The sequence below is a fragment of the Parasteatoda tepidariorum genome, chromosome 2, assembly GCF_982258835.1.
Source record: "Parasteatoda tepidariorum strain Cologne lab strain chromosome 2, Ptep-v5.0, whole genome shotgun sequence".
Classification (NCBI taxonomy): Eukaryota; Metazoa; Arthropoda; class Arachnida; order Araneae; family Theridiidae; genus Parasteatoda; species Parasteatoda tepidariorum.
The window spans coordinates 40,399,058-40,411,378 of NC_141756.1; the positions used below are offsets into that span (position 1 = coordinate 40,399,058).

General features: G+C 29.3%; 1 protein-coding gene across 1 annotated transcript in view; it reads right to left on the reverse strand.

Annotated features, from left to right (window-relative positions):
• The window catches only part of LOC107437090 (dynein axonemal heavy chain 5), a 156,088-nt gene that overhangs the window by 90,162 nt on the left and 53,605 nt on the right, over positions 1 to 12,321 (reverse strand). The window contains exons 19-27 of the mRNA XM_043043611.3: positions 9,919 to 10,061; positions 9,622 to 9,756; positions 8,724 to 8,846; positions 7,631 to 7,844; positions 6,293 to 6,402; positions 5,370 to 5,533; positions 3,800 to 3,922; positions 3,626 to 3,689; positions 922 to 1,044 (exon numbers count right to left, since the gene is read on the reverse strand). Of these exons, the coding sequence (XP_042899545.3) occupies positions 922 to 1,044; positions 3,626 to 3,689; positions 3,800 to 3,922; positions 5,370 to 5,533; positions 6,293 to 6,402; positions 7,631 to 7,844; positions 8,724 to 8,846; positions 9,622 to 9,756; positions 9,919 to 10,061 (1,199 nt within the window). The remainder of the gene's footprint in view (positions 1 to 921; positions 1,045 to 3,625; positions 3,690 to 3,799; positions 3,923 to 5,369; positions 5,534 to 6,292; positions 6,403 to 7,630; positions 7,845 to 8,723; positions 8,847 to 9,621; positions 9,757 to 9,918; positions 10,062 to 12,321) is intronic.

Sequence of the window (12,321 nt, forward strand, 5' to 3'; positions counted from 1 at the left end):
CCATTTTTGACCAAAATTGCCTCTGATAAACTTCATTTAAAACATTGCCCGAGTTTTTTTTAACGTTGCGAACAGTAAAAGACATAAGCCACAAGAAATAAATCTTCAAAGCAGTGGATGCAATATTTTTTTCCGATCCTGGTTTCACCTTCTTAAAAATACCCAAAATATCCTAATTTTTTTTTCTTCGTAAAATATTAATTTGATTTTTACTTTGAGCCACTTAAAAGTTTGTTTACGGTAAAATATTGCTTACTAAACGAATACATTACTGTCTTAGATATTGTCCCGAGTAAAAAATGGTGACTGATGCACGTTAAATCTGTACCTCTGGGGTACGAAATCGCTGATCGATCATGCTCTGATTCAGGTCAAAACTACGATCTGTGGATGGATGGTTTATGAATGTGTCCTCCAGGTTAGACGCTATTTTTATAATTTGTTCCAAAATATTATAGGCTTGCAAATTAGAAATAATTTTTTTTATTATTTTTTTTTTGTAAATTATGACACAATTTGCACTTCTATTAGTACACTTCCAATACAAAATGAGCTCCTAATTATTATCGGTGAAGAAAAAAATCTATAATAAAAGTTTATAATACCTTTCACTCACAGAAAAATTGATCCAACATTGAGCTACCATATTACAGTGCAAATTTGCTGCAATCTTGATAAGGTTTTGAATTGTATTATGCTTTTAAGTTGAGCCATAATATCAAAAAGTCAAGTTTGAGAAGGATTAATTTTCACAATAATATGATTGAACTTGGAACCACAATAAGGTTGTGGCACATACGTACTGCTATATGATGGTTCAACGCGCTTGTACTAGAAGATGATGGAAGTAAAAAAAAATGAAACATGGCATTTGAATTTGAATTTCTCCTCCAATAATAGAACAAAGTAGAAAATAAATACCCTTGTTAAATGGGAAACGGCGTCTTTAAAGAAAACTATATCCATATGAGCCGTTCTGGCTACTTCGTTGTATAAACTTAGGAGGAAGGTCAATCTGTCTTGAAGAACGTCCAATGATCGCACCTACATAATTGCAGAAATCACAATTTACTTAAAATGTATACTTTTTCCGGCAAAGTAAGTTTTTTTAAAATAAAAATTAATATTAAAATTAATTTTATTGATTGCTCGAATTTTTATTTACCAGAAATTGTTATTTTGCCCATGGTTCATTACGATGGGAAACAATTTTTCTATTCTTTTTTTTACTATTGCATGAGATCTTTTAACAAAAATCTTAGGCACTTTCGTATCTCTGATTTCAAATCTGAAAATCTGTTTCTCTCTCCAAGCTACAGTTTTTTAAACGACATTTTTAGTCCTTTTCTTGTCGAAATGAACAAGTATGAAATTGTAAATATGTTGATGTGCCCTAATCTACGAGTATGAAAATGTTATAAATAACAAGGGGTTGCATAAATGTTGATATAAGGATTAAAAGTGCACAGGAACCCATGCTCGAAATTCCATATTACACAGCTTCCCGATAATAAACTGTTTATTCCTGTGCTTCTGAACAGATCATATTAGAGAAGCATCCCTAGCCACGTGCAATGACATTTCTATGCAGTTTCAGCCTTGATGATGTGCCCTAGAAGTTTGTCGTAACATTTGTGCAACCCCCTTGTTATATATAACATTTTTAAACCCGAACATATCGGCAAAAAATGGATGAAAAATATTGCATTTTGAAAAAAAAATCTATTGCTTTAGGTATTTGAAGAACTGTATTTGAAAATCCCACATCCGAACCACCACGAGATCAAATATTTGCATAAATGCAATATAAAGTTTATTACCCAGTGTTTATGGAAATATGTTTACAGTTTTAGCTTTGTTTGCACTGCAATTACATGCTTTATTAAATTTTACACTTGTGTGTATTATGAATTTAAAAAGAAACAATTAAAAAGTATGACTTATAATTTAAAAGTGGCATGCATTAAATTTATTTTCCAAATTCATATTCAAATGTTCTATTTCCATTTTCAAACCACTATGATCTTCTGCTGGTTTGCGTTGCAGTATAAACTATAATTTTTGACGTTATTTCTAGGATCCTGGTAATTTAAAAAAAAATTAAAAATCGAAATTCTTCAAAAAATTTCTCGCATCTTTTTTATTCAAAAGCGAGAAAAAAGATATCGTAGAAGGTTTCTATCATTGGATTACCTTTTTTACAGTTGTAAAAAATGTTCCTTAAATATTTGGAAAAATAAGTGCAATCGGCCCATTAAAGGAAACTAATGACTTTTAGAAGGCCAGAGAGTTTCCATGAATAAGAATATTTTTTTAAATAAAGAATCACCTTAATACAAGTCAATAAAATGTTTACTAGTATTATGAGCCTGTGTGGCTTAGGAGTGCAGGCATAATTATTCCAATTTTTTGATCGACTTCTAAAACTTCGAGATTTTTATTTGAATATATTGATCATTGACGAATAAATTCGACTAATTCAGTTTTAATGATCATTTCGATGCTAAACCAAATAGAATTGTTTTTTTATACAACTCTAAAAATGTTGGCTTGAATAATGTTTCCATGGTTCAGTTACAAATACATTCGAAGGAAATGGGACTAGCTCATCGAAATCAGTATGTAAATATGTATCCTGTAATCTGCATGTAATATGTATCCTGTTGTAAAAAAAAGTATACAATCATTAAAAATATTGCTAAATAATGCCGATTGGATACAGTTTTAAATGTTATCATAAAAAATTAAAACATTATTAACGTCTCACTGATATCTATGAAGCCCTTGAAAATTAGACGTAAAGTTCAAAACTTAGAAGAAGAGTACACTTTTTTGTTCAGGAAATTCGTTTCAATGTGAATTAACTTACGCTCAAGATGGTAATTTACGAAGTTCATATACTAAAAAATCAACAAGAAGAACCTGCTGTCAATTACTAACGGTAATAGAGAAGGTCCAATCGATAATGATCTAAACTATTTTTTAATAAAAAAGTACACCACATAGGGGTCTTCCGAATGTTAAATTATAAAATATAGAATGCAGGTGCAGTTGTTTTGAATTTATTAAGTTTACTTTTAATCAATTACAAGTTATTTGAATAAAACTAAACAATGTGAAAAAGTACAAAGGTAAAAGACTACATATAAAGTCATATATCATAGTTCTAGTTCTCTAACTGTTTGATAGTGGTCTATAACCGCTCAGAACACAGGATGAAAATGACAAGCACTAAGAACCACAAAGGTGTTGATCAAAAAGTTATGGTGAATTAGCTTGAACAGGATTCATAAACAAAATAAGAGAAAAGGAACATATATATATTATGTTTTTATCCTCTTCCTTCTTCGAGTTTTAACTTGTTTTCTGCATACCATTGTTTCTCACTTTAATTCTGTGTTTCGACCCTGAAGAACCTTATAGACTACTATCCAAACATTATCGAACCAAAATTATAACATGTCTGTTTATGCTGCATTATTTGTGCTGCTTAAAAGTTGTTTGATTTAATTCCCATATATCACAAAGTCAACCATTTCTTCACTTGGATCATTTATTTAATATTTTATCTACCAATTTATTAAAGTGGAATTAGTCAGTAAAGTAGTTGCAATAAATCGCTTACAGGTTCATAAATTTTAGGCATTTCTACTTCTGCTTCATCCTCTCCTGTAACTTCTGGAGTATCTCTTATGAGTGCATGTAAAGTAACGGTTTAACATAAATATCTTCACAAATCTCGTATTTATAAATTAAGATAGTACTTTTACCAAAATAAATCTATAAGTTTTGCTTTTACCTGAGAAAATCCACGAAAAAGCAAATATCTTCTTTGGAATAAGAAATACTCTCGCCAAGTTCATCTGATAACAGTTGGGCTAATGTGTCTTCAAACCAATCGTAATCTTGCTGTTGTATAAATCTATATTATTAATTGAGAGTTAATATTTGAGTTTAATATGGGAATTTCTTTATTATAAAGTTTCTCCAAAATTGCACAAAATGTAAAGCAAAACATAGCAAAGAAGTCACAATTTAGATTTATATACTTAGTTGCCAAGTTGTACATAAAAATAAAGCAATTATAAATTAATTAATTAAACTTCACAATGTATTAGAAGTGATTATGCGTAATGATAATAATTTTAATCATATGTTAAATGTAATATAGTAATTAGTTTTAGTAGTTAGGTGATTGGATTACTTTCCTTATTTGTTATGGAATCAAAAGATATACAGTCCCTGGGCAAATTATTAAACGCACTATAAGATTCTATGTAAAATCTAATTTCTCAAGTGATACTAGACAGCTTTATTGTCTTTACGAGAAACCGGTTTGCATTTGTTTACGTTCGCGTATTAATTGGTCAACATTGTAATGCAATACGTTAAAAATAAATACAAATAAGAAGTATATAAAAAATCTCCTGAATAAAAACCCAATACATATATCCTTAAATTTAAAAAGATTGCATACTTATTTGTGCAAAGCATGTAATTTTAAAAACAAAACTACAGTGCATCGAATAATTAGGTCTAATTATTATGATATACTAATATAATACTTGATATAATAAATATTCTGTATTTATATAATATGTCGTCTAATTTATCCAATCGTCAAATTTATATTATATATCGTCTAATTTAATCAATTGATACACGAACGTAAACAAGTGCAAACCGGTTTCAGTCACTTAAAAACAATAAAGCTGTATAGTATCACCTGATAAGTAAACTTTTACATAGAATCTTAAGGCCTGGTTTCTTAGGACAGGACGTTGTCAGCTGGAAATCAGCGCTAACCTCTGATTGGTCCATTTGTGAGTTTGATAGTATACGTCATCGAACGCTCATCTTGAACTACAATTGCCGTCCAACTCAACTGCAGTTGGATTACAACGTGACGTTAACCACAGAAGCAATGACGGACAACATCCTACAGCACATTGAAATCAGCCAAGATTTTGATTTTGACATTAAACATAGCACTCTTCATTTAGCTCAGTTATAATGTGTTTTTTCTTGGACAAAGTCATTATTTGTTCTCTAAAACACTGGTCGACAGTAACAAAATCAATACAAATTCAAAATAAATATTTGTTTACGTTATTAACGCATGCGCAATGAGAGATAATGTCTGCGTTGGACCAACTGCTCACGCTGAGCTAACAAAAAAGTATTTTTTTGGCGTCAGTTCTACGTCAACTTTCCGCTGACGCCCAGATAAGGCGCTTGTCCTAAGAAACCAGACCTTTACAGTGAATCTAATAATTTGGCAAGGGACAATGAGAATGGTGTTTTGGAAACATTCCATACACAGAAGATCTCGCAAAATTATTTAAGATAATATAAAGACTGCTTGTTACCTGTCAGCTATGACACGACAACATTCATGCTTCCACAAAGAAAGAAGCGTTTCTTTATCACCCAAAACAGACGGTAAGGCGGACGTCATTCCTTGCCATATTCGTGATAGCTCCCTTAGATTGAAAACGTAGTGGAATTTAGTTGGAGTTGGTAGCATGGTAGCCTGAAAAATAAATTGTGACACGTGAAACTGGAATTGCGGTATCTAACTTAGAGAGTTAGACATATAACTGACGTTCTGTGAGATTGGATCAGAGCCAAAACTTTTAGAAAAGAAACAAAACTAAAATTCCCTTATAAACTTAAAATCGACAAGGTATCTTCAACCGGCGAACTCTCTAGACTATGGTTAAGCGTTCTTCTTTCTTGCTTCGCTTAAAATTGTATCCAAATGTTTTTATACGCAAAATTAGGGTTCAGCAACCATATGTTTTTTCCCTTTTAAAAGTATATCTTTTAAATATTTGTCTTTTAACATCTATGGCAGCTATAAATGGCACCTTTATACAGTTATTTATGCTATATTTTATATGTCAAACAGAGTTATCTTTTTTTAATAAAACGTTAGTTTTCTTGCTAAGAAACTATTACTATTAGAAGTGACTTATACGTGCATATGGCTCATATTTCTAATGGCTCATACTTCTAATGGCTCATACGTACTTGTTACCACTTTCAATTTTAAAAAAAAGCCTTTGTCTTAATTTTTGTAGTACATTTCAAATCCCTGCTTGCTACTTTCGTCGAGGTTGATTCTACAGATTTGTCTTCCTATTCGCACGGAAACAAGTACCTCTTTCTCATTAGAAGTTTAGAGACACACACTAAATTCTCCATGTGATCGTGATCTTATTAATATTCACGGGCTAAGAAATTGAACTTATATAATTCATCGAATAATTGAATACGTATTTTTTCTTACCTTTGTTGCTTGCCAAAGTTTTCGAGTCACCGGCACTAGTTTTTCAGTCAAGCTAAGAATCTCATCAGAGAAACCTTGCTCGAGAGAGAAAGCACCTTTAACGATACAACCTAAAATAAAATTAAATTAAATCTAAAAACAAAAACTCCTAGAAGCAAACATCTTACTTTTCATAAAATATTTTATGTCTGGGAAATTTGTTTTTATTTATCATCAACCATGAAAAAACAATTCAATAAACCTACCATTACTTAGAAATTTTGAAGCTTGGAAATAAATTAGATAATTGTGTAATTGACAAATTTACCGATAAGGAGAACGTTTCACGTTCTTTTCGATCTAAAAAAGGAAATTTAATTTCGTGATTTGTTTACTAGTGCATCGTATCTACTATTACACAAGCGAAAAAACTTTTCCAATGCCCAGAAATAGACCGAAAAACAGTTCATAATTGGAAAGCATCCCCAGCGACGTATGATGGCATTTCTGAGAATGGGTTCTTATGCCATTTTTATCCTGATGTTATGCTATAACTCCCCTAATAGTTTGCCGCCGTATTTATAGGACCCTCTTTTATATAACGTCTTCAAACTTGTACAGTTCGACAAAAAATTGACCACAAATGTGATTTTTAAAGGAAAAGAACTGTAACTAAGAGAGAGAAACCAATTGCATATTAGAAATAAGCGATACGAAAGTATCTAAGATCTGTTAAAAAATCTTATACAACAACGAAAAAACAAATTTGCCTGCATCTATTATTATCTATTATTATTCCCAAACATATGATTTTTGTGTACCCTTTCTAAATTTTTCGTAATGCTGCGTACCACCAATAAAAAAAATGAATGTATTTTTTACTATAAGAAATTGCACGAAAGTTCAAAATCATAACTGGCTGTTGACGCCTCTAATTATAAACTGTTAACTCTGCAAAAAATAGCCAATAGAAAAATACGAAATCGTAAATTTTCATGGCTAATTTTTTTTAAATAAAATTTTTTGAAATTTTCGTTTGTTGTGATATATTTCGCTTAAGAACTCGTACCCCGTCTAAACTGTTCCCGCACGCCAGGGGGTATGCGTACCACACTTTGAGAAACACTGATCTAAGTCAAGGTAACAAATAATAAAGGCCACAAACTTTTGTGTTTATATTATAGAACAGAATTATAGAAGTACGTGATTAGGTTTTACTTAAAACGCATAATGGAGAACGCAATTTAATGTTTATATTAAGTTCATTTAAAAACAGATTGAATGACTAATCTTGTCAACGAAGGAGAAATGCGACTGGAAATTCAGCAGAATCTCATTGAAAAAATAGCTTGAACTTACCGAATATTTTGTCAATAGAGGAATCTGTAGGAAGAGTACAATTGAAAATGGCGAAGTGCCGTTTCAATCTTTCAGGTATCTCATTCCTTCCACCCCCGGGCTGACACATAGCGGCCAAATAATGAAGATCCGCTAACTTTAAAAATTCTCCTGGACGTTCTAAGCAGTAGAATCCAGTCATTTCTATTGTCTGCCGTACAATTTCATTGGTAACCTGAGGGAGGAAGTAAAAATAGTTTTAAATATTCAAAGGTTTTTTGTGTTGAAGGTTATATCAAAATACATAGAATGTCAAATAAATGTACATTACACCATGAATAGCATTCGACCTAATGAATAGACTTATATTCATTGTAATTGGAAGGATACTCAAAGAGATGCTATTTAAATATCAATATACTAAACGAGTATTTTCTATCTATATAAGTAAAGAATACTTTTATATCAATCAAAAAAAAATCTAAAGTTCTGAGATTCAACAGTTCCTTTACGTGACCGTTGAGGAGAGGCAACGCTTTTTATTCCTTCATTCGTTGTTTAAAAAATAAGAGAGAAAAACTTTTTTATGGGAATAAAATCCCAATTCTTACGAATAATTATATTATTAACTAAATCAAAATGAAATTTTTATTATTCATTCCTCACATAATTCTTAAATAGTTCTTAGAATATATTATCCTCGATATTAGAAGGATTTGATAAAAGTCTTTGATCAAAGCCAAAAAATTTTTTTTTTGTAATTTTGAAATTTTTTAGAGTAATTTAAAATATCCTTAGCCAGAAAAGCATTTAAATTATTTATTGCAATTATTTAAATCAATCGTCATAAATATAATGTATTTTCGTTATAATGTATAGTATTCGTATGTTATAATGTATGCTCGTTCGTAAGTATTCGGTTTAAATAATTTGCTTCGATAAGTTTCGAGTCAAAACTTTTTCAAATGCACGACATGCACGAATGCATGACAGATTTTTATATCCCTAAGTCCATGATGCAACAAATATACTCTAAATCCCATAGAATTGTTTTTACGTCCGAACTTTTTAATAAATGAATAATTAATAAAAGAAGTTCAATGCATAGTTTTACCTGATCACCCCAGGTATTGATTAGAGGCATGTTTATGTCATCAACTATGATTGTTAACTTTTTTCCAGCTGCAGGTCCATAGATGTTTCCAGCTCGTTTTTCAATGTAGCTTTCAATTGCTTTCTGAAATTAATAACCATAATTATGGCATCAACAATACTCTTCCAAACTCAAAAGGTTTTCTAGGATTAAGATACCGAAATCACATGTGCTTTTATAAACTTAATATGACAAAGAAACAAAGAAAAAATGAATTGAGGTTGTTGCCCGGTGTTCACCAAATAAGCTAGCCATCCCCAAGCATCTTATTTTCGAAGCATTTATTGTTTAACGGTCGTGGTAAGAATTTTTATTACAGTCAGACAACGTGGACAGCTCCTGAACTGGTACCTCTCTTTTCAAGCTGACAGCAACCACAGATTTGCCATGCATCGTAATGCGTATGCACGACGGTAGTGTTACTAACTGTCAGGATTCTATGTTCACTAAGAAAAATTTCATGATGGGGCTACAGCACAAAAAAATTTTGAGTTCAGGAAGCACTAACACTTTGAATTTGTTTTTAATATTGGCTCATTTTAATATCTAATAACTACTACTAGAACAATAACTTAATGGTGAATTTAAAATCGTTGTTTGGTCCAAACCAAATATAATTTAACTGGACAACTTTATTATATTTTGTCTAACAAATTATATTTTATTTTCAAAAACATATTTTAAAATTTTGTACAAAGAATAGTACTTATAACTTAATATTAGATTCTACAAAATTTGGATCTAGTTGGTTAAAAATAATTGCGTTAGACACCCATTTTTTGGGAAAATTAGAAAAAAAAACTAACATGACCATCAGTATTATAATTTTTTTAATTTCTGATAAATACAAAATTATTACCTGAAAGTGTAATGGTGTTGTTGCAGATGAAAAATTTACACTTTTGCTTACATGAATTTCAGGATTAAACTTTGATGTATAGGCTTTCAAAATCACAGTCTTTGCTGTGCCAGGCTCCCCCAGTAACAAAACAGGCTGTAGTATATAACAAAAACAACAATTAGATAAATAATTTGTCAATAAAGCACTGTGAGGTGATAATAATTGTCTCAGTAATAATTTAAATGAAATTAATTAAAAGATTTTGAAATATGTATAAAATTTATTTAAAAAGTAAAAGTTTTACTCCATTCTTACATCTCCTTGCTTAGCAATGGTGTTGATAAGGAAATCTGTTCTAACATTATCTATGTTTGGTATAAGAATAGATATATACTCCGCACTATTAGAGGGTTTATAGACATAATCTGGGACATAGGACTTCCAATGCTTCCATTCCCCTGAAAATAAAATATATACTGGATAGGTGAAGCAAATTAGAGAGCCATGCAAAACATTAATACCATTTATGTTCATACATATTAATTTCAGTTTATTTTATAACAAGCCTTGAACAGCCGACCTAATTCTGCGTTAACAGTTATCAATGTTAAACTACATAGTCCTGAATTTCGAACATTATTCAGGAAATAAGGGAGCTTTTGAATCAAGCATAGGGACAAACTTGCCTTTGTGGAGGACTTTTTGATGGAACTAACCAGTATTTGCGTTACATGAAGGAGAAAATCAAAACACCTTCCACGGTTAACCGGATGGCAAGGGAATTCTAACCTATGATCCGCCTACCACTGAGGATATTTTACAACAACACTGTGGTACTTGTGAGCCGAGAGCAGAATTCATTTCTGGGTGACCTCATTAGGAGGTGAACGCTCTATCCTCTGAGCCAACGCGGCTCTCTTTTCTCTCTCTCTCTCTCTCTCTCTCTCTCTATATATATATATATATATATATATATATATATAGATATATATATATATATATATATATATATATATATATATATATATATATATATATATATATATATATATATATGTAGGTTTCAATACCATAGTGTAACAACTTCGAACATTACGTCATCCACCATCTTGTAATATTAAAGGAAGTTGCATCATCATCTTGACATTGAGAGGCGCCAGCCAGACCAGAAGGGGAAGTCCCGAAGGGAAACTCCCGAATTTATAATTAACTCTTACTTTATACCATAGAACACTCTAATTCTTAGTCACATGCATTCCGGAGACCACTGCGAGAAGGCAGCTCTCACGAGACATGTCAATACTGCTAACTGCTATATCCTTCTACGTATCTTTTTATTTCTATTAAATTGTTATGTTTATTAAATTATCGTCATCATTTACTCCTATGCTGCACTATCTCCCACACATATATATATATATATATATATATATATATATATATATATATATATATATATATATATATATATATATATATATATATATATATATATATATATATATATATATATATATATATATATATATATATATATATATATATATATATATATAATATATATATATATATATATATATATATATATATATATATATATATAATATATATATATATATATATATATATATATATATATATATATATATATATATATATATATATATATATATATATAATATATATGTAATATATATATATATATATATATATATATATATATATATATATATATATATATATATAATATATATATATATATATATATATATATATATATATATATATATATATATATATATATATATATATATATATATATATATATATATATATATATAATATATATGTAATATATATATATATATATATATATATATGTAATATATATGTAATATATATATATATATATATATATATATATATATATATATATATATATATATATATATATAATATATATGTAATATATATATATATATATATATATATATATATATATAATATATATGTAATATATATATATATATATATATATATATATGTAATATATATGTAATATATATATATATATATATATATATATATATATATATATATATATATATATATATATATATATATATATATATATATATATATATATATACTGCCCCGTAATCACCACTCTTAATACATATTTTGGCGTTTTCTTAAATGCTAATAAAATCTATTACATCAAGGTGAATACAAGGTGTTTTAGTACAACACCTGATTACGCCTCTTTTTAGTGATTGTTTTCAATTGTTAAAATAGGTTTTACATTATGTTTAAAATATGATAAGCCCTCTTTATCCTTTCTTCCTGGTAAATGGCCCTGTCAGGTAACTTATCAGTCGTGCATGACCAAGATTCCTGATAAGTTTGAGTGCAGTGTCTCAACCAAAAACGATTGGCAAGCGAAGCCTGTACCATTGCAGATGAACATTAATTGCGGTTTTTGTTCTTAAATATAATCAACTAACATAAATACGATGCATTTAAAAAATATGCATATGTTCCTGAATTGTTTAAACCCTGCATATTTCTCAATGTAAGGGAGTTGTAACAGTCGTTGTATTTTATAGGGGGGAAAAGTATATCTAAAAGTTTTATCTGACTGCTCAAATAAAAAAAAATTATTATAACATATTTAAAATTATAATTCCAGAAATATAATTCATTTACCATTTAAAAATG